Source organism: Convolutriloba macropyga, chromosome 9 (assembly GCF_964194025.1).
Source record: "Convolutriloba macropyga chromosome 9, txConMacr16.3, whole genome shotgun sequence".
Lineage (NCBI taxonomy): Eukaryota > Metazoa > Xenacoelomorpha > Acoela > Convolutidae > Convolutriloba > Convolutriloba macropyga.
Window position 1 is genome coordinate 55,802,950 of NC_134476.1, and position 27,962 is coordinate 55,830,911.

The 27,962-nt window shown below is 35.6% G+C and overlaps 2 protein-coding genes across 4 annotated transcripts in view; one reads left to right on the top strand and one right to left on the bottom strand.

Moving 5' to 3' along the window:
* Positions 1 to 27,962, bottom strand: part of LOC142345867 (uncharacterized) — a 171,305-nt gene that overhangs the window by 103,700 nt on the left and 39,643 nt on the right. The window lies entirely within an intron of this gene.
* LOC142345481 (uncharacterized) lies at positions 11,176 to 26,721 on the top strand. The gene is made up of 3 exons (XM_075397545.1): positions 11,176 to 11,474; positions 21,483 to 21,627; positions 26,476 to 26,721. The coding sequence occupies exons 1-3, from the start codon at positions 11,359 to 11,361 to the stop codon at positions 26,626 to 26,628; spliced, it is 414 nt and encodes a 137-aa protein (XP_075253660.1). The 5' UTR covers positions 11,176 to 11,358; the 3' UTR covers positions 26,629 to 26,721.

Here is a 27,962-nt window from a genome sequence, read left to right on the forward strand (position 1 = left end):
ACAAATTGCTGAAAAATTTAGCCAAAGTTTATTGTCATTAATATGACTTACTCTAACCTCATAACAGAAAACAAAAAGAGTCAAAACCAAAAAATTTATCGAAAAAGAGGCACGCTTGATTTAAAAAAAACATGGCTGGTATAGTTCTGACAACGATTCGATGACTCATCTCAGTCAAGAAACCTTTTCATCACAGCCAAGCAAACAACTTTTCAGACGAAAATACAGAAACTTAATTATTTGCTTATTATAACTACTACTACTACTATTTATTGAGGAATATTTTTATTGTGGAAATCTACTAATTATTTTTTAACAAAACATATAAAAATAAAAACCATTCGGAAATCAAAATGAGAGCTTTAAAAGATCACGCAACAATAGCAAAGCTCTAAAGAGCTCAAAAAATTGTGTCGATTTTCTAAAAAAAATGAAAAAGTCACCAAGAGTTTGACGAATGAATTAAAAATTGCACTCCTTTTGTCATATTTCCAAAACGTAAGACTTAAAATCCAAAAAAAAACAGCTGAGAAACCTGATAACTAGCTAAATAAGTCGACCTATAAACAAAAAAACTTTCAGCATTTTTAAAACAAACCTCATATTACTGCTATTGCTCCTTCATTAATATTAACTAGAAAAAAGTCAAAAAACTTTCAAGTCAAAAAAAGATTTTCGATCGCTTACAGGAAAATTTTGCTTCACAAATCAAATTTTTTGCTTCACAAATTAAATTTTGCTTCACAAATCAAATCAAAACTTAAATCAAATTAAAAAAAACCTGTCCTGAAAATTTTTTTAAAAACTCAGTTAATTTTTCACATACTACAAAGACGCATAGAAACAATTTTTTCACAAGTAGGGACTGGAAACTTGCTCACACAAAACTAGGCAGGACATAAGAGGCTCGCAAACTTTTCGAATTATGAAAAAAAAGAAATAAGAAATTGGGAAAATTGTAAGAAAAACCTCTGTTTCTTTAGTCGATTTTACTAAAAACTAATGTATTGCTTCATAAAATGTTAGACAATATTAGAGAATGTCTAGTAGCATCATGCTTGAACTCAATAAAAACAAAGCAAACATTAAAATATAGGTAAAATAGCAAAAAAGAATCCGCAAAATACTTGAAAAATATGAAAATTAATTTTAAACTCCCTTTCAATAACAAAAATGATCAGACAAAATTATTTCCACCATATTAGAGAATGCCTAGTAGCAATAAGTTTAAATCCAAAAAAAACAAAGCAAAAGGTAAAATATATTTAAAATAGGAAAAAAATTCAAAAAAAAGATGAAAAATATTGTTAAACACCCTTTAAATAACAAAAAACATCTGAAAGCTATCATAACCCAACAGACCATAGTACTTTTATCAAATCTAACACTTCCGACAACATTTAATTTCAAATACAGAAAGAGCTTGAAAATTGAAAAAACGACACGTACACAAATAAACTTAGAAAGATAAACTTAGCTCACTTAGAAAGAGCTATGTGCCTACATTTATTCAAGCCTACATTTATTGCTTCAATTAAACGTAATTATTAAAAAAATCTTCTTGTATCCCGCTTTTCAAATTGGTTCACCACAACAACTAATCAACTTTCCCCTTCTATTCACTCCCTTATTTTCCTCTCGGATTTCACTCTAAATTGGCAGATCACAGCCAACACGCTGAATCTGAACGAAAAAAAAACTCAAAAGTGGATCAGTCAAATTACGAGTCTACTGTCAATACTCCTTCGAATCTATGATGAAGAACTTTTTTTCAATTTCTCACGTTTTAGATCTGTCTGCTTGAAAGAGTGTCAACCGAAATTTACAACCCAGCGTTTTTCACAATGGCAGCACTGTAAATCACAGACTGTATATGAACAAATTACAATTTTACACTTCGCGAGTTGTCAAACGATAGACTGATTAAAACATTTCACCCTTTGATTTTAAACTGATATTTCTCGGTTCATTACAATGGAACTTATTATTTTATCTATTGCGAGCATAAATAACATTATATAAATAATATATTCATACCTAATATCATTGTCAGCCTGAAAACATTCTGCTTTTACTCTATTTTAGCCCTGGCTTTGGATCAACTGTAAAGCATAATGGCACCAGTCTGCGTCACACCACAGGTAGTTTTAGACCATACCAGGTAACTCCACAGGCAAAATCACATAAGACAGAGTCAAAACACAGGCACAATCGCATCATACGACGTCACATTACAGACATCATCACCTCATATTGCATCACATCACAGGCGAAATCAATTCAAACCAAGTCACACAACACGTTTTCTCACATCACACAAAAGACAAAATCATCACACTAGAGACGCATTTACATCATACCGCGTCAGGCCACAGTCATCATGACATTGTATCACATCCGATCAGAGGCAATAACCCCGTAACACACCACAACAGAGACATAATCACGCCCACTACGAGTCGTTTGACCCTAAGCAAATTTTGCTGACCCACGGTGGTCGTAGAGAGGGCTAACGAATTTGTGTGAATTCTACTTATTATCTTTCGTAAGTAGAATTCTTGAGAAAAAGGCTGATATTAAAACAAACTACGGATTTCCTATCGTTCCATTTTCTCTTAACTGAAATTTGAAGTTGGGCCTTCTATGGTGATGTAAAATTAAGCTTGCTTAACCAAGAGAGATTGTACAAATTTTATATATGTATTTCAAATTAAATTGATAGATCGAACAAAACAGACACTGATTAAAGAAGAGAAAAATCTGCAAATGCTGGTGAAAGCAAGCGCAAAACATGTCATGAAAATACGTCTTCAGTAAAAATCAATGATGTGAACACGCCTGCTTTGACATTTTGGTGGAACTTAAGAGGAACGTATGCGTATGGGGAATGTATGCGTATGAGGAACGTTCGCAATGATTGTGATATATCTGGCACCCTAATAGCATACTTTTTTCATGCAATTTTTAGCATGACGGAGCAGTTTTGATGTATACAAATGCTCATCAAATATCATCGTTTTGCACTGATGGATTATAATATGGATTATACTGAACACTTGTTCGTTTTTTACGACACTTCAAAATGACGAACTTTTTTGATTTTTAAAATATTGCGTTATTCATTTTGACTGTGGGGTGATTGAGTCAGCTGCGAGCTGACCTCACAGAGTGCTTCAGTTCTGAACGAGCATCTTTCAATATTGTATTGGTGAAGTTGCAATACTGAAATAGATTATTATTGTAATTCACCAATATATCACTGAAAGGTGCTCGTTCTGAACTGCAGCCCTCTGTGAGGTCAGCACGCAGCTGACTCAGTCACCCCACAGTCGAAATGAATAACACAACATTTGGCAACTTAATGAACCAAAAAGTCATTTTTCTGTTGGTATTATCAGTCAATTTCTCAATCGTAAAACTCTTTTTATTAAACACTGAATCGTTTCCAGAGCAGAGAAGTAAAAGTCCTGCAAGAACATCAAAAGACAGTTTTGCGTCGTCCTTAAGCAGAAAATTTTTGCCTTCCTTAAATTATCAAATTAGTGAGTGTCACAGATGAACAGCAGAAAAGATACATTTTAAATCAATTGTCGCGTTGATCTTAATAATGTTTTCTGATCATGTTTCTAAATATGTAGTCATATCGAAACCCATCTGTACTCTTTTTTGTAGGTGTTTTTCGTGGTTCAATGAAATTTTGAAATAGTTTGAGGTGTCACTGCGCGCAATTCAAAATTACAATACTACTTATTGATTCTAGAAAAACAATTTTCCACATTTTGGCATCCTTTCATTGAATTTCCACTATAATGATAAATTTTGTGTCTAACCTTAACTGCGGAGTCTTTTCTTCGACATTCCTGTTTCCATTTTATTCCTCTATTTAGCAGTTCATAACGATGCAGTTCTTTTTAGTGTAATTTTTTTTACAGAAACCCTTAAGATATTAACTGTTTTGATTTACAATAGCCTTTGATACAATGACCTTCAATGCAATCCGAGCAAGATGAGGAAAACAATGATAATTGACCACGTGCTGAAACCAAATATTCATAATTTCAAACGATATTATCACATTCACTTGGTCTTTTCGAGCTTGAGATTCTTAAGCATAAGCGTTATAATAAAGCATTGCTAAGCAAGTGATTCAATTAATGTTGCACCGCAACATTTGGTCCGCCGACTTAAAAGCATGCTCTTCAACACCAAAGGAAAGGACTGCTAGCAATGAGTCTACGTCTCAACCCACGATCCGGACTTATAATTCAGTCTCCTTACAAGGGAAAGATTTATACGAAGGAAGACTTCAACTGTACAGCTTCATACAGCGAAACTTTCTTCATGAATACAAGATCATCAGGAATCAGCCCACTGAAGATGCAAGCAACAGCAGCAGAGGTGCGACACAACAAGACATTCAGCAACGTAACAAATTCACTGGACCAGAGGGGTTTGGTGGTATAAGTAGGGCCGGGGGCCCAGGTAGTCCTGTCAGCACCGGGGGCGAGGTGAAAATGCGATCTCAGTTTCTACTGCCAATTTCTTAGGTACAGGTAGGGCCGGGGGTCCAGGTAGTCATGTCAGCGCCGGGGGCGCAGGTGAAAATGCGAGCTCAGTTTCTACTGCCAATTCCTTAGGTACAGGTAGGGCCGGGGGTCCAGGTAGTCATGTCAGCGCCGGGGCGTAGGTGAAAATGCGAGCTCAGTTTCTCCTGCCAATTCCTTAGGTACAAGTAGGACCGGGGGTCTAGGTATCATGTCAGCGCCGGGGGCGCATGTGAAAATTCGAGCTCAGTTTCTACGAATTGCTTAGGTATAGGTAGGCCCGGGGCCCAGGATGTCTTGTCAGCGTAGATGGTGTCGGGGTCTCAAAGGATGATGTCAGCCATGGTATAGGTTGGGCCGGGGGCCCTGGGGATCAGCTGTACATCGTGTCTACCGTGAATGCAGACAATTCTAGCGAAACAGTACATCAATTCAACAAAGATGAAACCAGAGAAAAAAATGTTTCGTTAACGCCTATGGAGCAGCCACTAAGGGGAGACACAGAAGACGAAAATTTCCTAGAAGCAGCAGTCTCAACAGCCTTTCACCATTTATTGATGAAGAAATTAAAGTGATTTGAGTTGGGGGACGCCTAGCCAATTCGCCTTACACAATAGACCGAAAATTTCCAGTTCTTATTCCAAGAAAATCACCAATCACTGAAATGCTTATTCGAGAAGCACACGAGAAAAATCTTCACGGAGGACCATAATTGATGTTATACACGCTTCGACGAACTATTTGCATACCTGGAGGGCTTTCTGTAGTGAAGAGTGTCTTATACAGATGCAAGCCATGTATCCGATTTGATGCCAAATGGTTACAGCCTCAGATGGGAGATCTACCTCGAGAACAAGTAGTGCCGTCATAATTTTAAACGATATTATCACATTCACTTGGTCTTTTCGAGCTTGAGATTCTTAAGCATAAGCGTTATAATAAAGCATTGCTAAGCAAGTGATTCAATTAATGTTGCACCGCAACATTTGGTCCGCCGACTTAAAATCATGCTCTTCAACACCAAAGGAAAGGACTGCTAGCAATGAGTCTACGTCTCAACCCACGATCCGGACTTATAATTCAGTCTCCTTACAAAGGAAAGATTTATACGAAGGAAGACTTCAACTGTACAGCTTCATACAGCGAAACTTTCTTCATGAATACAAGATCATCAGGCATCAGCCCACTGAAGATGCAAGCAACAGCAGCAGAGATGCGACACAACAAGATATTCAGCAACGTAACAAATTCACTGGACCAGAGGGGTTTGGTGGTATAGGTAGGGCCGGGGGCCCAGCTAGTCCTGTCAGCACCGGGGGCGCAGGTGAAAATGCGAGCTCAGTTTCTACTGCCAATTTCTTAGGTACAGGTAGGGCCGGGGGTCCAGGTAGTCATGTCAGCGCCGGGGGCGCAGGTGAAAATGCGAGCTCAGTTTCTACTGCCAATTCCTTAGGTACAGGTAGGGCCGGGGTCCAGGTAGTCATGTCAGCGCTAGGGGCGCAGGCAGGTGAAAATGCGAGCTCAGTTTCTCCTGCCAATTCCTTAGGTACAAGTAGGACCGGGGGTCTAGGTATCATGTCAGCGCCGGGGGCGCATGTGAAAATGCGAGCTCAGTTTCTACGAATTGCTTAGGTATAGGTAGGGCCGGGGGCCCAGGATGTCTTGTCAGCGTAGATGGTGTCGGGGTCTCAAAGGATGATGTCAGCCATGGTATAGGTTGGGCCGGGGGCCCTGGGGATCAGCTGTACATAGTGTCTACCGTGAATACAGACAATTCTAGCGAAACAGTACATCAATTCAACAAAGAAGAAACCAGAGAAAAAATGTTTCGTTAACGCCTATGGAGCAGCCACTAAGGGGAGACACAGAAGACGAAAATTTCCTAGAAGCAGCAGTCTCAACAGCCTTTCACCATTTATTGATGAAGAAAATAAAGTGATTCGAGTTGGGGGACGCCTAGCCAATTCGCCTTACACAATAGACCGAAAATTTCCAGTTCTTATTCCAAGAAAATCACCAATCACTGAAATGCTTATTCGAGAAGCACACGAGAAAAATCTTCACGGAGGACCACCATTGACGTTATACACGCTTCGACGAACTATTTGGATACCTGGAGGGCTTTCTGTAGTGAAGAGTGTCTTATACAGATGCAAGCCATGTATCCGATTTGATGCCAAATTGTTACAGCCTCAGATGGGAAATCTACCTCGAGAACAAGTAGTGCCGTCATAATTTCAATCGATATTATCACATTCACTTGGTCTTTTCGAGCTTGAGATTCTTAAGCATAAGCGTTATAATAAAGCATTGCTAAGCAAGTGATTCAATTAATGTTGCACCGCAACATTTGGTCCGCCGACTTAAAAGCATGCTCTTCAACACTAAAGGAAGGGACTGATAGCAATGAGTCTACGTCTCAACCCACGATCCGGACTTATAATTCAGTCTCCTTACAAGGGAAAGATTTATACGAAGGAAGACTTCAACTGTACAGCTTCATACAGCGAAAATTTCTTCATGAATACAAGATCATCAGGAATCAGCCCACTGAAGATGCAAGCAACAGCAGCAGAGATGCGACACAACAAGACATTCAGCAACGTAACAAATTCACTGGACCAGAGGGGTTTGGTGGTATAGGTAGGGCCGGGGGCCCAGGTAGTCCTGTCAGCACCGGGGGCGCAGGTGAAAATGCAAGCTCAGTTTCTACTGCCAATTTCTTAGGTACAGGTAGGGCCGGGGGTCCAGGTAGTCATGTCAGCGCCGGGGGCGCAGGTAAAAATGCGAGCTCAGTTTCTACTCCCAATTCCTTAGGTGCAGGTAGGGCCGGGGGTCCAGGTAGTCATGTCAGCGCCGGGGGCGCAGGTGAAAATGCGAGCTCAGTTTCTCCTGCCAAATCCTTAGGTACAAGTAGGACCGGGGGTCTAGGTATCATGTCAGCGCCGGGGGCGCATGTGAAAATGCGAGCTCAGTTTCTACGAATTGCTTAGGTATAGGTAGGGCCGGGGGCCCAGGATGTCTTGTCAGCGTAGATGGTGTCGGGGTCTCAAAGGATGATGTCAGCCATGGTATAGGTTGGGCCGGGGGCCCTGGGGATCAGCTGTACATCGTGTCTACCGTGAATACAGACAATTCTAGCGAAACAGTACATCAATTCAACAAAGATGAAACCAGAGAAAAAATTTTTCGTTAACGCCTATGGAGCAGCCACTAAGGGGAGACACAGAAGACGAAAATTTCCTAGAAGCAGCAGTCTCAACAGCCTTTCACCATTTATTGATGAAGAAAATAAAGTGATTCGAGTTGGGGAACGCCTAGCCAATTCGCCTTACACAATAGACCGAAAATTTCCAGTTCTTATTCCAAGAAAATCACCAATCACTGAAATGCTTATTCGAGAAGCACACGAGAAAAATCTTCACGAGGGACCACAATTGACGTTATACACGCTTCGACGAAATATTTGGATACCTGGAGGGCTTTCTGTAGTGAAGAGTGTCTTATACAGATGCAAGCCATGTATACGATTTGATGCCAAATTGTTACAGCCTCAGATGGGAGATCTACCTCGAGAACAAGTAGTGCCGTCATTTGCGTTCAGTCACTGCGGACTCAACTATTGTGGACCGTTCTACACAAAAAATGGAACTCGAACGCTTTTGAAAACATACGTTGCAATTTTCATTTGCTTCAGTACGAAGGCAGTTCACATAGAGCCAGTTACGTCTCTGACCAAGGACGACTGTCTTGCAGCCATTAAACAATTTGTATCACGTCGAGGTATTCCTGACGAAATATACAGCGGCAACTCAACAACTTACATTGGGACCAAGGGAGAGTTAGAGTTTCGAAAAGCCTTAGCTACTCACGAGTTCGAAGATTTGATATCAACATTCGGCAAGGAGAACAATATTACTTGGCTTACTATTCCGCCGAGAACACCATATTTTGGAGGACTATGGGAGGCCGCTGTCAAATCCTTGAAACGCCACATGTACCGCAGCATTGGAAAAACAAAACTGTTTTTTGAAGACTTCACAACACTGTTGGCACAAATTGAAGCAATCTTAAATTCAAGGCCTATTACCTCCGTTTCAAATGATCCCAATGATGCCTTAGCGCTTACACCAGGACACTTTTTAATAGGACGACCAATCACAGCATTGCCTGAACCAAAAACAACAGGAAAAGAAACAATTTCCCTGACACGACAGAAGAAGAGGATGAAACATCTTATCAAGGACTTTTGGAAGAAGTGGTCAACAGAATATTTGTCAAATTTAGAACAACGGAAAAATGGCAAACGGGACAAACAAATATTGACATCAATGATGTAGTAATAATCAAGGAAGGGAACACACCACCCACTCTGTGGCCGATGGGACGAATAACAAAGATCTTTGATGGAAATGATAAAATAGTTCGAGTTGTTGAATTGAAGACATCATCTGGACTATTTATACGGCCAGTCAACAAGCTTGTCTTGTTAATGAAAAACGATAATGACATGCCGCCATTAGGATCTGACAAGGAAGATGACACAGATGAAGAATGAACAACAGAGGATGCAGAAGAGGAATGACATCAAGGAAATGTAAATTACAACTGTACAAAACTGACAAACAAGAACTGATTGAATTTAAGAAAGTATCAATAAACTTGTGATGGGTTCCTGAGAAAAACTATTTACCGCAATTGACCACTTAACCAGAAAGCCAGTTTCAATGATATATTAATAAAGTTGAACCAGTTCAAGGAGGCCTGTATGTTACGATTTACAATAGCCTTTGATACAATGACCTTCAATGCAATCCGAGCAAGATGAGGAAAACAATGATAATTAACCACGTGCTGAAAGCAAATATTCATAATTTCAAGAGATTGAGATTCTTAAGCATAAAGCGTTATAATAAAGCATTGCTAAGCAAGTGATTCAATTAATGTTGCACCGCAACATTAACAGATTCAAAATTAAGATTGGTATGTATAATTCTAACCAGGTGATTAATTTTTTATTCAAGTTTATCAATATCGCAATTTTCTGTCAGTCCATATACCAAAAGTCAATCCTGCAAAAATTTGTTGAACCTCTGCTTTGTATGCATATAGCATCTCACTTCGGAAAAATGCTTTCTCAGTTTATAAAAACTTCATCAAAACTTTCGCATTGTTTTCAGATTTTGTTCAAGACTAATAATTCTTGCATTAATGTTTAAAGAGATCTTTTGGAACCTCTACAGTATGTCTTGTCCATTTCAAGGTTAATTTATTTGTGTTGAAGCATTTTTTGTTTGGCTTAGACGTAAATCTGATCGATTATCATCTGATTTACTTCGCTGAGCTAAGGCCGAATCATCAGCGTACAGAGTCATAGGTATATGCGATGTTGGAATTGGTAGGTCCTTAACATGCAAAACAAGTAAAAGCGCTCCCATTTTCCCATTTTTCCTATCAAAACGCCTCATTTATTCATGGGTCAAGTAAGGGAATCTTTCTAGCACAAAAATCAACGTTTGTTGCTAATTTAGACTAACAGTTTCGTGCCAACGTAAATAGTTGGGTGCAATCATTGTCTCAAGTTTTTAGCAGCTAGTAAGCAGTAAACAAACTTTTCTTCACATTACGTCCATAAAGAAAATTAGGCCAAAAATGAATGAATTTTCTTGCCTAAGATCTTGGCTTCAATAAATTAAGCAAATGACAAACTTGCCGGATTTTAACCAAAAGATTGTTCCAAGACTCCGCGCAAGAGTAGTAAAATCCAGTGTAACATCAAAGTTTTATACCCACGGCATGCAATGTTATAAAGTACTTTAATAAAAGAAACTTGACCAACCTATTGCAATGTTAAATAGAACACTAGTTAACTTATCCAATGGTTCCTTCAATCATCCACAACTACCTTCCCAACACCGAAAAAACAAGAGCTAGAATTTTGAGCAGAATGGTATGCGCATGTAATTTCATAGCTTTCTCAGTTCGTAAAAAAAATCAATTTAAAAGAAACGTTTGATTCAATCATACCTACACTGCTTCAATATAAAAATCACGTAATAATTTACCACAATTCATTCTAAAGAACATTTAAAATCTTGCCTCGGTCCACAAATACGCAAAAAGTGCTTAGATGTTCTACGCACCTACAAACTATAGCACCTGTAGCTCACATTGCGGCTAGCTTACTCCCAAAGTTTTGCAGCGACACATAGTGGTCGTTTCTGGTACCAATTTAACCAGCGCAGTGCCAGCAGGGCCTAGCATATAAACCAGCGCAAAAGGTCTCATTCAAACCAGAAACGAACAACATTCTCACGATTTTCTATCGAAAAAAGCTTGTACAAATTTACATGGAGTGATCCAAGAAGACAAATTTAAAGTGTTGCATACAAATTGATAAAAATCGAGGACAGGAACATGTATCAAGAATACATGATGTGTGACGATGAACGTCTCCAAATGAGAACTGTAAGTTACGGCGATTCGAACAAACTAACTAACAAAGTGACATTTAGTCAATGAACGACAAAAGACGTTTAAAGGTTGAACCCTTAAGTACACTGAAACATGTCATACTGATCAAGCCAAATATTTGTAGGAGACTAACAACTCTCGCACCCATATTCTTATTTAATATATTTAGTTAATACGACGCCTGTATTAGCTCTCTGTCATATCGATTTCGACATCAAAGTTTGCTATTACTATATAGTTTCTGTCGCATGGGAACTGCGAAACAATAAATTATCCTTAGAAAGCGTTCATTTGCGTTTTTTTAATTCATAGCAGTTACAGTTATTATTTCCAGGAGTTTATGGAGTTCAGTATTAGACACATAGCTATTCTGGCAGGGGTTGCAGTGTCTTGTTTTGTTTTCTCGTGCTTATTGATGGTGATTCTTTATTTCAAGAAAAAGAAAGAACGGAAAGAGTTAGTCACTTATGCAATTGATTTGGACTGCGAACAAATTTTAGAATTTCTTGACCGTTGCATCGTGTTAATTAAAGCTTGGTCTGTAAAAAATAAATATATTACAATGTCACATCAACCAAAAAAGGAGCAAGAACGTAACTTTTGTAAGTTTTGATTTTAAAAAATCATTTGAAACAGCTGGCAAACTTTTTCATCTTTATTTTTCACCTTTAAATTATTGCTATTCCAATGATGCATTTAAACCAATTGGCAAAAAGAAGACTAGGCTATCGACTTGTTTTTGTCAGAAAAAAGAGGACAGAGTAAAATCTTTTATTTACTTTTGAGCATTTCAAATGGATAAAGTGCCACCAAGTAAATTTCAAATCGGCACTCCCTTTTTCTGATCATTTTCTGTTTGTAATATAAAAATTAAATCTAAAGGATGCAAATCTTTGTGGCAACGGCAGCTTCTATTTGTCACAAAATAAAACTTGACGGAAAGTTTTACTAAGATTTGTATCAAAAACAATTATATATATATATATATATATATATATATATATATATATATATGATTTTAGGTACGGACACTTGTTTCCAGGGCTTTTTTGATCTGTTATAGCTCCGAAACCAAATCATAGGAAAAAATTGTTAACATTTTGGGCAACAAAAGCTGTAAAAATAGGCCAAATGCTAAATGGCATAGGTTTTGCTAAATGGCCTATTTTTAACTGCTACCTGTGAAATAAAATTTTTACCTATTCTGGAAACAGAAATAGGAAACAAAATCAAAGCTTTGGACAAAAACTTTTACCATGCTCTTTTTCTATCTCTTTATATCTATAGAAGACAGCGCAACTAACAAAAAATGGACCATTTGGTCTTTTTTGCGTTTGAGACATAGTGCTCTGAGCACGTTTTCTTCATTTCGAATTATTCTGCCTGTAGGTAATTTATTGTTTCATCATTATCTCCAAATTGGGGAAACATATATGCGAGGCTGACTTTTTTCTCCGTTCAAATTTTCACTCTTTGTTGAAAAATCGTAGAGGAGAAAAAACTCATTATGTAGCTCTCAGGATCTCTTTATGATTTATATAAAAACTCTGTTTTTCCAGAGCTTTGAAATAGGGAATTAAAAGTTCCAAAGGAAAAATTGGTCAAGAAAACAATTTTATTATCATTTTATACTATTTCTATACAACTTCAAGACAAAAAATTAACGATTTCAACTATTTAACCAAAAATTTCGAAAACCAGCTCCTGTGTTTTCAATACCTAATATTTAAAATTTTATTTTTGAAAATTGAAAAATTTCCCATATTTTTTATTTTTTTATTGGAAATTAGTGTTTGAATCAAAATTTATCTGTATCAAAAAGATTTATTAGATTTCAGCAAACCTAGTGCTCAATTTTTAGAGCACCAAAGTCAATTTTGAAAATACACAATTAAAATAGAAAAATACAATAAAGTAATAATAATAATGTAACTCAAAAATTTCTTCCTAATAGGTTAGAATTGGCCATTTTATTTGTTTCAAAAATATGGAGATGTAAGAAAACGTGTTCCATGAACTGAACAATACATCAAGAAATTTTATTTCTGAAAATTAATGGAATAGATTTTTTGGCAATTAAAATTGTCAAAATCGTTCAAACTCAATTTCTCTATTATAATCCTCTACTTCTTGAATCACCAGGTTCAAAAACATAAAACAAGATTTAAGTTTTGAATAAAAGAAAAAAATGAACAAAAATTTCAGATATGTTTTTCGTTTCTCGGTATTTCAAAAATGCTCTTCAAGCTAATCATTTCTACTCTCTGAGCGCTTTTGTCAACTAACAAACTATATAATACCTTGATCATGGAACTCCTCAAAAGATTTTTCGAAAAAAAACGTTAATTTGTCAGTTTACCAAAATTTTTAAAAATTTTTCTATTTCTTTAAAAGATATTCCAATGAATGAAAAGGCCGACGCCTAACTTTTACTCAAAATCGATGTTCCTGCACACTACTAAATAACCGTTTTTCAAGGTAACAGTAGGTTCTTCTCAAATATTAGACACAAATAGAGCAGAGTGCAAAAACTGTATAAAATCTTATAAAAATTTCTTGAGAAATTAACAATAAATTACTCGAAATTTCTTAATGTTCACTAATAGCTGCGATTTTAAATGTGTTCGATAACAAAGTTTTGTTTATTAAAGCCTGCTGGTAATCCAATTGCAGAATTTTTTTAAAAATAATTGGCCCATTAGGCTCATGAAACACAGAAATGCCAATATTTGTCTACAAATCTTCAAAAAAATTTATTTCAAAGTTTAGTGTCAAAATAATAATTGCCCCAAAACGCCTACATCTCTTATTTTCTTGGAAAGAAGCACGAAATACCTTTATGAATCTTTGGCTACACTGGTTTTTCTAGAATGTTTAGAAATTTCGTTACTGTCTGAAGAAAAAAAGACGGCATATTTTCTGGTTCAATTAAAACAATTAATTTTCTGCAATTCGTATAAGTTGCTTTTGGATAGTCGCAACCATCTTCTGACAAAATTTAAAGTTGTTTTCGCAACCTTGAGAGGTGTGCGTTTTATTCTGACATTCTGTGCTACCCACAGACTCGAACGAGCCGTCTTAATCGCCTACTTAATTGCCGGTGGCCGCCGTAGCCGACAACGAAAAATTGAGAAATTTAACCGACAATTTAAGTAAAATGAGCAATAAAATTTATTCTAAAGCTGTGATCGGCCAATTTAAAACACTATTTCGTAAGCGGACAAATATACCGCAGTTTTCTCAATCAACTAGTGTAACGAAGGCCTATCCATGGGCGGACCGTATTTTAACGCATCTGTCGATGCCTCGAGGGCCATGGCCATGCCTCAGAGGCCCGTGGGACTTGATATGAATCTATCACAACCGAACTATTTATTTATGGACTTTTACTTTTATTACCAATTATAAAACTGTCGGCTAAATTTCTCATTTTTTCCTTGTAGGCTAAACGCCCTGTCGGCCAATTTTCCTAGCACCTTAATTGCCATAGCTAATCCTTGTTCAAAGCCGATTAGAACAGTAACAAAAATCACGAAAATGTGTTAGCTTCTTTGAACTTGTTCCGATTTTAAGACTAAATTTTCTATTCTTATTTCTGTCTCAAATTCTATCTCGCCGTCTCAATTAAAAAAAACTATGGGCTTGAAACAATTCCCGTTTATTATGTCTAATTTCGACGCCTCTTTGTTAGTCGACAAAACTAATGACAACGAGACTCATGTTAAAGTCAGAGCACAAATTTCATGCTATGGAAATAAGCACCCCCTTTACTGTGGAATCGGATGTCTTTACACAGCAACGTAAAAGACGAAATTTGCCGCGCATTTGAATTAAGATTCAATTATGGGTATCACGAAAGATACGGTTAGGGGAAAAGAAGACTGAAAACGGAATAAATGCTTCCACCCAATTTGGTTGGTTGCATAGTGTTGAAGTGAGGGCGAGAATTAAAGGTTTTAATCTTTAATATTTATAAAATTCTATAACTATAAAACATACAAGGTGGAAGGAACTTTTGATAATTCTCCATCTAATGAATTGAAGCACATAGTGTTATCTCAGCTCTTCCGGCAAAAAAAATTGACAAAATCATTGGCATAAGAAAGCATAAGAATGCAAAGATTTCTTGTTAAAATTAATTATACACTTTGTAGAAAAAAACACGTGATCTAAGGCTTTAAATAAGCGACTTTTCGCTGTTTCTAACGTATTTAAAGCGTGAAAAATGTGTAATTGAGTGATAAATTTCTAAAAAAACGAAACCTTTGAGCCTCCTGACCTAGAAATCAAACACAAGTCCATTGAGAAAACAAAAACTAGACCTAGAAGTGGCTATGGATGGATTGGAAAAACTGTTTTAGAAATCTAATTTAAAAAATTGAACAAAAAAATGTAAAAATTGCCAAATGTGACCGAAATACAAGCGCGAAAACGAATTTTTAATCAATCACCGTTTTCTCAGTCTAATTTAAAATTAAAAAGCAAGCCATCAAAGGCATCCAAGAACATCAATCAAAGAAAAATTTATGTTTCGCACCAAAATAGGCTTGAACCCATTCACCTCGTTTAACAGACACAGCTATTACCGCTTACACTACCGATGCGTATTTCTCGCGTCTTTTACCCTATGTATCTGCAATTTTTGACGGACAACTTTTTCGGCATTGTATTGTTGCATGTTTAAGGAGCGCATTGACATTTGCAGATAACCAGCATCTATAAGGTGTCATAGCGCATCTCAAACGGCATACACTGCGTAAGGCTGCATGTTCAAAGAGCGCTAAAACATGCGAAGACTAGGAACTTAAAGATTTGACTTAGCATTCGAGTTACAATTAATATATAGAAAAAAATAATATCCACGCCGCAAAACCACTCGCCTCTTCGCTACACTTCCTGTTTCGGCGTTACAAAAATCATCACTTCAATTTGACTTCAAAAATCAAGAAAATGAGTGAACAGATAAGTTTAAAAAATAGTTGGACAAGTCCTGAAATAATTTAAAGACTTTTCTTTGACAAAATCAAAAAACTAGAAGCCGAAAAGACTGGGAAACAATTTTGACAAAACCTGACGAATTCTGATGAAACAAACAAAAAAAGATAGAAGAAGTCATATTGCCGCATGTGAACAAAAATTAGCTCCCAAAAACTGAGTATTTGTTTGAACATTGTTTTCTCACTCCATAGTAGCAATTGAGTGACAAATAAAACACGCCTCGAAAAAACTCGCTTTTCCGCTCATTTTCCTATATTGGCAAGAACAAAATCACCGCTCTAAACTGATTTGAAAGGTCGCCAATGAAATTAATATTGTTTGAATTGTAAAAAGACAGCAACCCAATACATTTAAAATCTGTGAAATTTAATGAACTGGATAAACTTGACGCAACTACACTTGTTTAGAAGAAAAAGACAAACTATTTAAATTTTTTTCTAGCTGTAATGTCTAAATCAAGTTATCCTTAGCAAGGTAGAGTAGAGTTGCAATTTTTTCCTTTAAAGCAATTTTTGTTTGCTCTGTTGTTCTGTCTTTTAACAATTTCAAAATAGACTGGTGTCAAAACAATGTCGATCGCTAACATTAAAAGTACACATAAAATTGTACGTAAACTCCATAGTAGCAATTAAGTGGAAAATAAAATACGCCTCGAAAGAACTCACTTTTCCTTTCATTTATCTATTTTGACATCAACAAAATGACCGCTCTAAATTGATTTCAAGGTCGCCCATAAAATTACGTTTGATTGAATTTAAAAAAAAACAGCAACCCAAAACATTTCAAAATCTGTGAAATTTAATGAAATGGACACACTTGACTCAAATACACTTGTTTACATATACAGGAGAAACTATTTATATGTTTTTCTTGCGGTAATGCCTAACGAAATTTATCCTTAGCAAGGTAGAGTTGCAATTTTTTTCTTTAAAACAATTTTTTGTTTTTTCTGTTGTTCTGTCCTCTAATGGTTTCAAAAGAGACTTGTGTCAAAACAATGTACACATAAAAGTACATAAAAGTGTACATAAAATACAAAATTAACATAAATAACCATTGGATGTGATCATAAACCAACTCGCGGATCACACCTGTAGAATTTAACGGAACTGTTTCAGGTTGGGAGTGGAATGTGTTAAATTCAAAAACCATGCAATTAAGTTAATCGGTCTTTAAAATTGCACATTTTTCTTTAAGATTTTTCAACATCTGTTTTGCAAGATCTTGTAAGGTTCTTGCAAGATAGGCGTCCGGATCTTGAATCTTGCAGGATAAGCGTCATTTGCAAGAATCTTGCAAGATCTTCCAAGATAAGCGTCGGAGTTCGTCTGGAGTATACTGTGGTTATCCATTTTACTAACAACCATGTAATTTAATATCTTCATGTCACTACTCCCTTTGCCTTTGATTGAATAAATGGTATTTAATTCATTTGAAAAATTCGAGTGAAGTAATTTGTTGAACAGCAGAACTGATCGATAATTATTGGGAATTATTGAATCTCAAGTAATGTACACCCCAAAAAAACTATTTGCAAAAACAAAACTCCAGACAGATTTCAAACTCCTTAAACGAACTCGGTGTCGTAAAGCTTTCGTTGTATGTGAGAGAACACCCGTTTTCAGTTTTAAGTCAAGGTTTTTCAGTTTTAAGTCAAGGTTGGTTATAAAGACCTTGAATGAATGATCTGCCTATAGAAAAACTGATCAATTTAATCAGCAATTTCGAGTTTGAAAGAGCTGCACAGATTAAATTCTGAATATTTTCCCCTAGAAACCAATTCAAATAGAGAAGCAAGCGTCAAATAGATGAAAAATGCGTCCAAATTATGTTTAGAGGTTCTGCAACTATTACAGACGAAAATTTCGACCCAGCAGTTAATTTTTCTATTTTATTGAAGTGCGCCATGAAATTCCCCTAAACTCCCATTATAAAATGTTCTTTTCCCATAATTCTTTGACATTCATATATAATTGTTCTGACCCCTCTTGAGGGGGGGGGGGGGACTTTTATACTCAAATGGGTTTTTTGTTCAGTCATTTTTGCCCGATCGATATATTCATCGAAGAGATTTGTGACTGATATCATTAAAAAGCCCGTCCAGCTTAGAATATGAAATTAAAAAGATTTTTTTTGAATTTCGTTTTGGCTAAGTATTTAAAAATTCAGCCATTTTCATCAAAAATTGTACGAAAAAAGATTTTCTTGTCCACTTTGATTAATTTTGCGGGACGTACACACCCAAAAAACCACTAAAACAATATTTATAAACTACGAAGGGGAAAGTCCTACTTCCACGACCATTCAGAGTGCTCTGGAAGTAAAATATTGCCGTTTTTGGCTAACTTTTCTCGTTCATTATCAAAAACGCAGCATTTATTTTTGATTTTTTACTAACAAATTATTTATATCTATATCATTTGAAATAATTAAGTTTTCTTAATGGAAAATCAGCAATAGCAGGGCTAGTTTTGGTCCAGTTTTGGACTGTAACAATCCTAAAATAATTCGGATTGTAATCAGTCGGTCTTTTTTCAAAAAAAAATTCGATCTTTTTTATGTTAATTTACGAAGAGAACAATTCAAGTCAAATCTCACTGGCGATAGTTCCAATAGGCTTCCTCAGCAGTACACAATCAATTTATCTACAGTTTTACCCGAAAACTTGTGTTCATTTTGAGTTTTAAAATTACTAGACTTTTAATCACACAAAGGCTTTTTGAACATTGCCACTATTTTTCTCCTAATTTGGTCAACAAGTAGCTTAGTATCAGTAAAAAATGAATGATTCGTCTTTTTATTGAATTAAAAGGTAACCTTTTTGCGGTTTTACGAGTTATGGTTTCCTGACTATGAAACTACCAGTTATCACAATTTTTTTACTTTCAGGCATTTGCCTGTTTTTCACGTCTTTTTCTTGTTTTTTCACATTTTCAGATTACTGGCAGTTCATATAACACATTACTGGCGTTCAAAATGAGGCAGAATGCCAAAAATAGAAATCTTTAAAGGTATATATTATGGTTTTAACGGCTTTGACAACACTTTCTCAAAATATTTATTTGAAATTTTTTACCCTTTTCTTTAATTTTTGTTTTCGCTTTGTCTTTTAGTTAAAGAAAGTTTTTTGGAGAATGACAGGTCTCACTGGGTTTTTATGAACGATTAGATGAGCCTGTTTTTTTCTAGTTGAGTAAATATGTGATTGCTTTCATGACTTTGAAGACAACCGTTTAACCACTCTTTAAATTAGCGTCTTTTTTTTCTGTGTGCTTTTGTTACGTAGTCTTGCTAACTTTATATCATATGAGACATCATTGGCGACAACAAGAGGCCCAAGTGTACAAAATCTAAAATTATAACAATTCGTTATGATTCTATTTGCTTCGACACGGGTTTTTCGCAAAAAAATATTGTACTTTTTGATTTTTGACGTTCTTTGTAAACGTAAGACATATTCTGAATGACTACAGGTCTCAAGTGACTACATCGGACGAAGAAAAAAACTTATTTATTGATTTAATTTTGTAGCTAAAGGCTTTTAAGACTTTAAAAATAGTTGTTTTCGAAAGACACAAAAGTATTTCTTAATTTCGCCCCTTCTTCGCTTTTCTGTCAATTTTACCTATTCTCATTAATGAGAAGTCACATACCTCATCGGTGAAATTCCAAGAAGGCGCGACCGAGCATATTTCGATTGAACAAAGTTTCAATTGAATTTTTGTCTGTTGTCTTTTTTGTTGCTCTTTTTGTAACCGCAAAAACATTAATTAAAAGCATTTCCAAATTCCCTCCCATATAGGCATCAAGGTTAATAAAACATTTCTATAATTTCTGTCTATATCAAATGTTTCTCATTACTTTGAAATGAACTGTTCTTAAAGATAAACACAAGCGAATTTATTAACTTTTCTGTTTTTGTTCTTTTTTGTCTAATTGTAACTTAGCCTTATTATAGACTGGTCCCATATCTTTTCGAGTAAAGTACAAGTTAAATAGCTCAATTTCAGTTTTATCTGACTCTATCCTGCCTTTGATATTAAGTTTTTAAAAACAAAATGGCAAAAATTGTAGAATGCAGTAATTGTTTGTTGTTGTTGTTTGATATTATTGTTCGTCTTGCCTCGCTTTCTTAATAATGCCAGATCTCATCAATCCACTGCGGCGTTTTTTTACTCCACTAAAGTGTTTGCATTGGAGGCGATATTTTTGTACATACATCAATTACTTGAAAAATACTTGAAATTTTGGGGGTTTTCTATCTGGGCCTTATTTGGAAGACACATGCAAAAAATGTGGACGAGAGGGGTCGGAAATTTATGTGCAAACGCTGATTACCGAGCGTCCATGTTATATTCACATTATAGTTTAAATTCCATAGATGTTATCTTTGCTTACAAAATCATGAAAGTGATTTTAGCGAAGTGATAGAGCAATACTTTTCCTGTCAGATTTCATGATTTCAATTCTTTTTACTTTATTTTTTAGACAAAAAATTGATTTATGTCTCAGCATTGTGAAATTATCATGCCACGTGAGGTCTAAAACAATAATTTGAAACTGAACAATCCAAAACCTGAATACAAAAACCCTGTGATTTATAAGTCTACTTCTAATAGCTGTTATATGTTTGCCCGGACCTTGGTCCCATAGCATATCAGTACTGAAACATTGTATTCCAGTTGTATATTGTCGGCCCAGTAAGGTATCTGTTTGCGTTGCGCTAAAAACAATAAGACATAAAAATTTCCATTACAAGTTGAAATAAAAACCATAAAAATCTGGAAGTCGGAAGGTTCCAGGCACTCGGCGTGTTTTTACTGGTTTTGGCGGATATTTTTTAAATGATAAAACGTTATTGTTAAGGCTTTAAGATTATAATCTGATGGTGATGCTCAAAATACGCATCATCCAAAGTTTCATTCTTTTCGAGTTTTTCAAATTTTGTCATGATTTTCCTAAGAACATTATGAGAATCAAAACCAGGATGCTCTGTCAATTTTCAGAAAAAAAGTATATATGCGAATAGACTGGACATAATGAGGTAGCAATATAATCTTAGGATACGCTGATACAATTGTGGGCCGACGATATACAATTTCGGAATGCAATGTTTCAGTACTGATATTCTATGAGACCAAGGTCCGGGTATCAACAACTGTTTATCTCATTGCCGCCCGTTTCAAGTCTTTCCTGACCGAATTTGAAGAAGTGATTGAAAGGAGCTGCCATGAAGACAAACATTTCTATTTCTATCGCGAGACATTTGCAATGGTTAAACATTTCTTGCAAAAATGCTGTAGAAAACATTATTGCGCTTAATTACTAATTAATTGTACGGCAACCACTTACATTTAATATAAAGATCTTATGAAATGCCGAAAAGTTTTCGCAAATACGTTGGAAAATAGCGGTTGGCAGATAATTTGCATAGGGACATAACTAAGTTCGTGTTGTTGTATTTAGACTAGAGAGGATGCGGACAAAGCCCCCCTATCGTAACTCGATGAACCCTGAGGAGTTTCTGGAAATTAATGCAGAGGCCTTTCGCACACCCCGTACTCGTGTGAACAACACTTTAATATCTATTCGTGACTCAGCAGCGTCCCATGTTAGTCCTATGATTCGTCATCTAGTAATACAGCAAAATGTCATCTTAGTATGATCAGGGCCAAATTATACTTAGGCTGAGATAGTTTGTCTAGAACAAAATTCTAATCCCATTTCAGCTCAACCAACTTCGAACCAACTTCGATTATTTCTAAATTTGTCAGGAAAATTGAGTCATAAATAATGAAAACTTACAATTCAACAAGATGACAACAATTCCATCAGTTATTGGTTTTAGCCGTTTTTGTTCTATACGTTTCTTAGCTGTTTATTCTTCTCAAAAAAGATATCAAAGTTTTCAGGCGGAAATCATTTGGTTTTAATTGATTGTTCAGAAACGATGGTTTCTGACTGTGAAACAATTGACTAGCCATTCTGGTACTACTTTCCTAATTCATCAGATATCAACATAAGGGAATTTGTCTTCATTGTTATTTTTTAACAGTATTATCGTCATTATGTTATTTACGCCAAAGATGTTTTCGCAGAAACCAAAACCAAAAACTTGTCTCAAGACCGCTAAATAGTGTCTCCAGAGTATCAAAATCCACTGAACAAAAATCAAATTGTGTTATTCGACCTCAAGTTGGCGCAGCAATATTAGTGCCAAGCTGAGAAAATTGAAAACACCTGTTGAAAGTGTCAAAATATTTTTTAAAAATTCGAATGGTCCTACTTTCATCCACTATTATTTTCCAAAAACATTTTTAAGAACACGTTGAATCAATTCTTGCACTCAGAATATGAAATTTTTTTTGAATAGTAACGTAGAAGCTTTTAAAAGTTACTTTTGATTTTAGGAGAAAAACAATCGGAAGAAAATTATGTAATGCGATTCTTTACGAAAATTGATTGAAGTTTATAACTTTGCTTGAATTATTTTTGCATTGTTTCTTTCAAGTGTATTTAACCATATGCTTTTAATTTAAATTTACTTATTGCAAAAAAAAGAATTGACATAAGAGGAATCAAAACCTGATCGAAAGAGTATATCCATGCTATTGTTCAGACACATAAACTGTGGAGGCGGGGAATTATACGCTCACTTGTTTTTTTTTCGTACAATCAATTTTGGTCGAACTATGAAATTGACATGGAAAGATGTGAGTGATATCATTAGAAAGGCCGAGCTTAGAAAATTTAATTTGAAGGATTTTTCAAATTCCATCCTTTTCGCGAGGCTATTGAGGTATAAAGTTTTGTAAACCCTAGGCCGATTCCCATAATTTTGTTCATTTTCTCCGTACTTTTTCTTCAACTCCAGTAAACTGTTCTGATGTATGCTAAAATTGTTCGCTAAAATGGTAATAGTCTAAATTTAGAGACGAAAGAAAGTAGATAAATTGTTTGGCCCAAAATTGAAGTTGAATTTATGAATTTACTTTGTCCTAAAACTTGGCGCCAAATAATCTGCCTCTTTAGGAAAACTTTATTCAAAAATAGAAAAAAATTGAAACTTTTTTTTGCTTTATAATACTTTGACAGTGCTTGTTTGTTGTGGATAAGGTTGTTGTTTGTTGTTAAGCTGCTTGATCAAACTACAAGCAAAACTTTCCGCGGATTTTCAGAGAATTATTTATTTTTGCTAAAAATTTCCCAAAAAGTCCATTTAGATGTTCATTTTACTTTGACAACTTCCTATAAAACGGCTGGCGCGTTTATTCTGGACAGTTCAAAACAGTTTCTGGGTTTTAATTGTGAGAGTTTCGAAAAATATTAAGATGTGCAGTCGTTCTGCAAATTCAAATTGGAAGTCATTTGCCTCTATTCTACTGTTTTAGGGCCCACTTGTTTCTCGATCGATTTCTGACTTCTTTAAAAATTTTCTAATCTTTCATAAGTTTTGTCAGAGAACTCTCATGTTAAAAAACAAGATTACTCGTGCAAGTCTGTGTGTAGCACAGTATGTTCCAATATAACTCTCAAGGTTGCACAAAGCCATTAATTTCTGTCGGAGAAACCGTTGGAAGTATCCGAAGGCAACTTATATGCATTGGAGAAAGTAAATTGTACTGTTTGAACAAAAAAATATGCCGTTTTTTTTCGGCAGATAAGAAAGAAAACTCCTTAGCACACTCTAGAAAAATAATTGTAAGAAAATTTGAAAAAAAACAGACAAAGACAGACCACACAAACACACACCACACACACAAACGCACACAGACACACACACACACACACACAAAATCACAAAAATACAAACCCAACACCAAAAACACCAATTTTTTGGCAACTGATATTTATTCAAGTTTTGTCACGTTCAATTCAGATTTTTTCTTCGCTTTCCATTTAACTAGGTTTGGATTGGTTCGGGCAATTATTTCCGGCTTAATCATAATTGTGGCTTTAATTTTCGAAATAAAATTTTCTAGTTATTCGGAAAACTTTGTGAATGTTTAAGTCTCATGAGCATAATGAAAACTTTTATTTTTAAAATGTTGCAAATGTGTTACCAGCAAGATCTGAAAACCAGTACTTTTGTTTTGGAATAACATATGGCCCTCATTTGTAAGAAATACTACGTAAATTTTCTAATTACATAATTTTTGACGGTTTTTGCACTCTGCCATATTTTCTGTAAAACATTCAAAGGAACTAATTATCTCAGACTAAATTTCTCCCTCTCTCTCTCTCTCTCTTTCTCTCTCTTTCTCTCTCTCTCTCTCTCTCTCTCTCTCTCTCTCTCTTTCTTACACTCACAATCCACGTACTTTACAAACGCACACTCACAAACATAAACACAGAAACAAATACAAAAAAAATGAACAGCGTAAAAAAACTCAGTTTTTTGGCAGCTGATTTTCACCCGTAGTTTGAATGGTTAATTTATGTCTTCTCTGTATTATTTGAAAAATTAGGTGTGGACTTCTAGAGGTAATGGTGTCGGTAATCGCATAATTGACACTGAAATATGAGACGAACTTTTCGCAGTTTTTCGGAGAATTTGGCCATATTTGATGTTTCATGAGCATAATGGACCCATTTGTTTTTCTTCAAAAACCTGCACTTCCGCAAGCGTTCAGTTTTAAAAAACATATTTTTTGTTTTTCAACTTTTTTCAAACCACAAATTATAATAAACAAGAATTAAATTTCTAACTTTATTTTATTTCTGACAGCTTTTCAACTATGCCTTTCTTGTGTCTATCCTTTGAACTAACTCTCTCAAACTAGTTGTCTCCTTTCGTTTTTAATTTTTTCTCTCTCTTTCTATCTCTGTTTCTCTGTTAAACACACATATCACCCAACTCATCAGGGAACGAAACAGAAAAGAGTATCCGCCAACTTTAAACAATCGAAAAAAAATGGAAAAGCGGATCAGACAAAAACCTGCACAAAGGTGATCTCGTTTCGTTAGTCGAAGAGAGCAACAACTGGGGGTAGTACAAATTTGATCGAGTTGCAGAAATCGTCGCAGGTTCTGACAGGGAAATCAGCACCCATTCTTGAGAAAGACGGAGTCTACAAGAGGCCTGTTGTGAAGTTCGCTCCGGTGCTAGCAATTGACAAAGATGTTTTCACGAAGGAAAACAAGGCAGGTGATGTTGAATCTGAGCCTTTACATCACGCGTAAGAAACTGCTTCAGCATTACAATTGAGATATGAAAAGCTCTTTCGTATTAGTTGTTCATTACTAATCGTATTAGTCCCAGTTTTAGTTACAGTTACCAGTACAGTCATAGTCAGGTGATGTGGAGAGAGAAAGGAGGAAAACGAGCAAAAATTACAGAACGAACAATTTTAACCCTAGCGAAGGGATTTCTTCCTATACATCAGCAAAACATGGCAAAAATAAACGGTTTTGGGCAGTAAATAACGTGTTACAGTATCCTACTTTTTAAATGTTCTTGAGCAGTAAATTGTCACTATGTCTGGTATTGAAAGTTATTCTTGAGTAGTAAATTATGTGTTACTGTATCCTGTATCGAGGAACTACTGAAGCTGCAACTCATCTGGTACGAAACTTAGCTTCTGGTGTTTCAACTCGTGATTACAAAGGCAAAACCCAACATAAGTATAAGGTTCAAATATTTTTGCATAAACAGGTCTTAGATATATATCTTGTGTGATCTGAAGCAAAACAGTCCGATTCGATATTTTAAAAAAACTAAGATTAGCAAAAAGTTACGAACTGAATTATAATGCAACGTTAAGAATATAGTGGATATACAGTTACAAAAGCGAACTGCAAAATCAAAATATCCGGACAGATTTTGAACTGCAGAAGCGAATTGGGCGATGTAAAACTTTCCTCGTCACATCCTATCGGGAGAGCAGCCGTTACAGCTATGTCGGAAATGCCTGAAATTTTTCTCCGTTAACGGCTACTGCCAAAATGAAAAAAAATAGCTACCCTAATAGGATGTCATTGATTGGTAAAAGTGAATGACTTGATGGGTCACGCGTTGACAATCTTTAATTTTTCTATCTGACCCAGTTTTTGAAATTATTTGGGTCCGTTTTCTCTGATTGATCGACGTTGAGCATATGTGTCAAATTTGTTATTCAGCCAAGATCTACTGTCTATCCAAGTTTGTGCTCTGCTTCAATTTCTTGTCTTTGTATCATTTCACTAGGGAATTGGTAGCGTTTTCATACATTTCACACTCTTGCATTTAATCAAATGTTGCAATGAATTTAGGCATTCACAAAATACTAATTGCAAGGTCAGCTGGCCATTGAGGTCTCATAAAAGGAAACATCAATTTAACCCTATAACAATACTACTTTGTTTCTGGCACCGGAAATTATCACAAAAATAAAAGGAAAACCTCTATGACTTGGTGGATTGAATATCGTTTCCCGTTGAACTGATAACTGAGTAAGTTACGTAAAATTTGGTGCTTCAGGAATATCTGCATGATTACAATAGAACATACCCATCAACAAGTTCGAGGAGTGATAGCCATAACATGGATAGACTCACTTATAACAGTACAGACAACAGAGAGAGAAGCACGACATTACCGCATGACGGCACATTTGCAATGGACTTTGACTAGACTAGCAGTTATCAATATTATAGTAATCTGAAGCAGCCTGTCTTTGTTATCCTATCAACTGTCACTTAATTTAATCATAAATGTTACTTTTAACGATAGTCTAATGATTTACCAATTTTTACCAAACATCGAAAACAGGAAGAAGTATAAAAGGATTTTTTTATATCGGTTTCATGTACTATATATCAGGAAATTCATTTCTATTTATGAATTCCCAATAGCATATAGACATTATGGACATAGCGCAATGGATATGGGCCACAGCAATAACATTTTTGTGAAAAGTTGAAAGCGGATTTAACCAATCGGTTTTTTGGCATACCTAAGGACTACATTATGATTAAAAACTAGCGATGCAGTTTTCCACAAATAACTTATCTTCTATCTTTTTCTCAACAAGAACAAAACAATTTCCAATTGGCGTAAGTGGGACAGAATAAATAGACGAATAGAAATTGTATCATATGCCTGTGTATTGAGTGGTTATAGGCAATAAACACGCTATATGTTTGATACTTTAAAGCCTACTTCCATTAATAATTTGCAAAAGTTTGCTCATTTGGGATGTCAAGGATCTATTAAAATACTTTCGTCGAAAAATTTAATCTCCTTCGGGATGCGCTTATGTTTTAATTGCTGTTTGTTAATTTCCTTCAGAGACAAGTTTCGACTTAATATGTCGGGCAAAGCCATGTTCTTACCTAGGGTCCAGATAATTTTCAAATTCTGGAACTCAGTTATGATCAACTGATAACAAAAAAAAGCGATTCGATAGATTTCCACGTCTTGCCCAAAGATACAGGATTGGTTTGTGATCACAGTAGACATAAATTGGAAAGGGGAACCGATAATCAAATGTTCATAAGTTTGCAAGGCCACAACTATTCCAGAGAGTTCTCGGTGCATAGTGCACATCTTTTGTTCTGATTTGTTAATTATCCTTGAATTGAACGACACAATCCTTTTTCCGTCTGGGAACTCTTGAACTGGGATACATCCTGTTCCCACACTCGAGGAGTCTACATGGATGTGGAAGGGATAACGTTCACTGGGGATTGCAAGAATAGTATCCTCACTTATTCTGTCTTTCAAATCGTTGAATAAGTTTTCATGTTCTGCATCCCACTTAAATGGTACATCATCTCGTGTTAATTCATGGAAGAACTTTGAGTCCACATGCAAATTTTTAATATAACTACTGTAGAATCCGAGACAACCTAACACACGCATAACATCTCTTTTGTTCTCTGGAGACTTCAAAGCCTCGAAGGCAGCTACTTTCTTCACAACTGGTTGAATATCATCTTGTGAAACGACATGCCCTAGAAATTGTA

What these genes read in the sequence shown, in the direction of transcription:
- LOC142345481 (XM_075397545.1), top strand. Translation starts at nt 11,359, where the DNA reads ATGGAGTTCAGTATTAGACACATAGCTATTCTGGCAGGGGTTGCAGTG. An exon ending in AAAAAGAAAGAACGGAAAGA is followed by an intron (nt 11,475 to 21,482) that starts GTTAGTCACTTA and finishes TGTTGTATTTAG; the next exon opens with ACTAGAGAGGATGCGGACAA. An exon ending in GTGACTCAGCAGCGTCCCAT is followed by an intron (nt 21,628 to 26,475) that starts GTTAGTCCTATG and finishes TTGGTGCTTCAG; the next exon opens with GAATATCTGCATGATTACAA.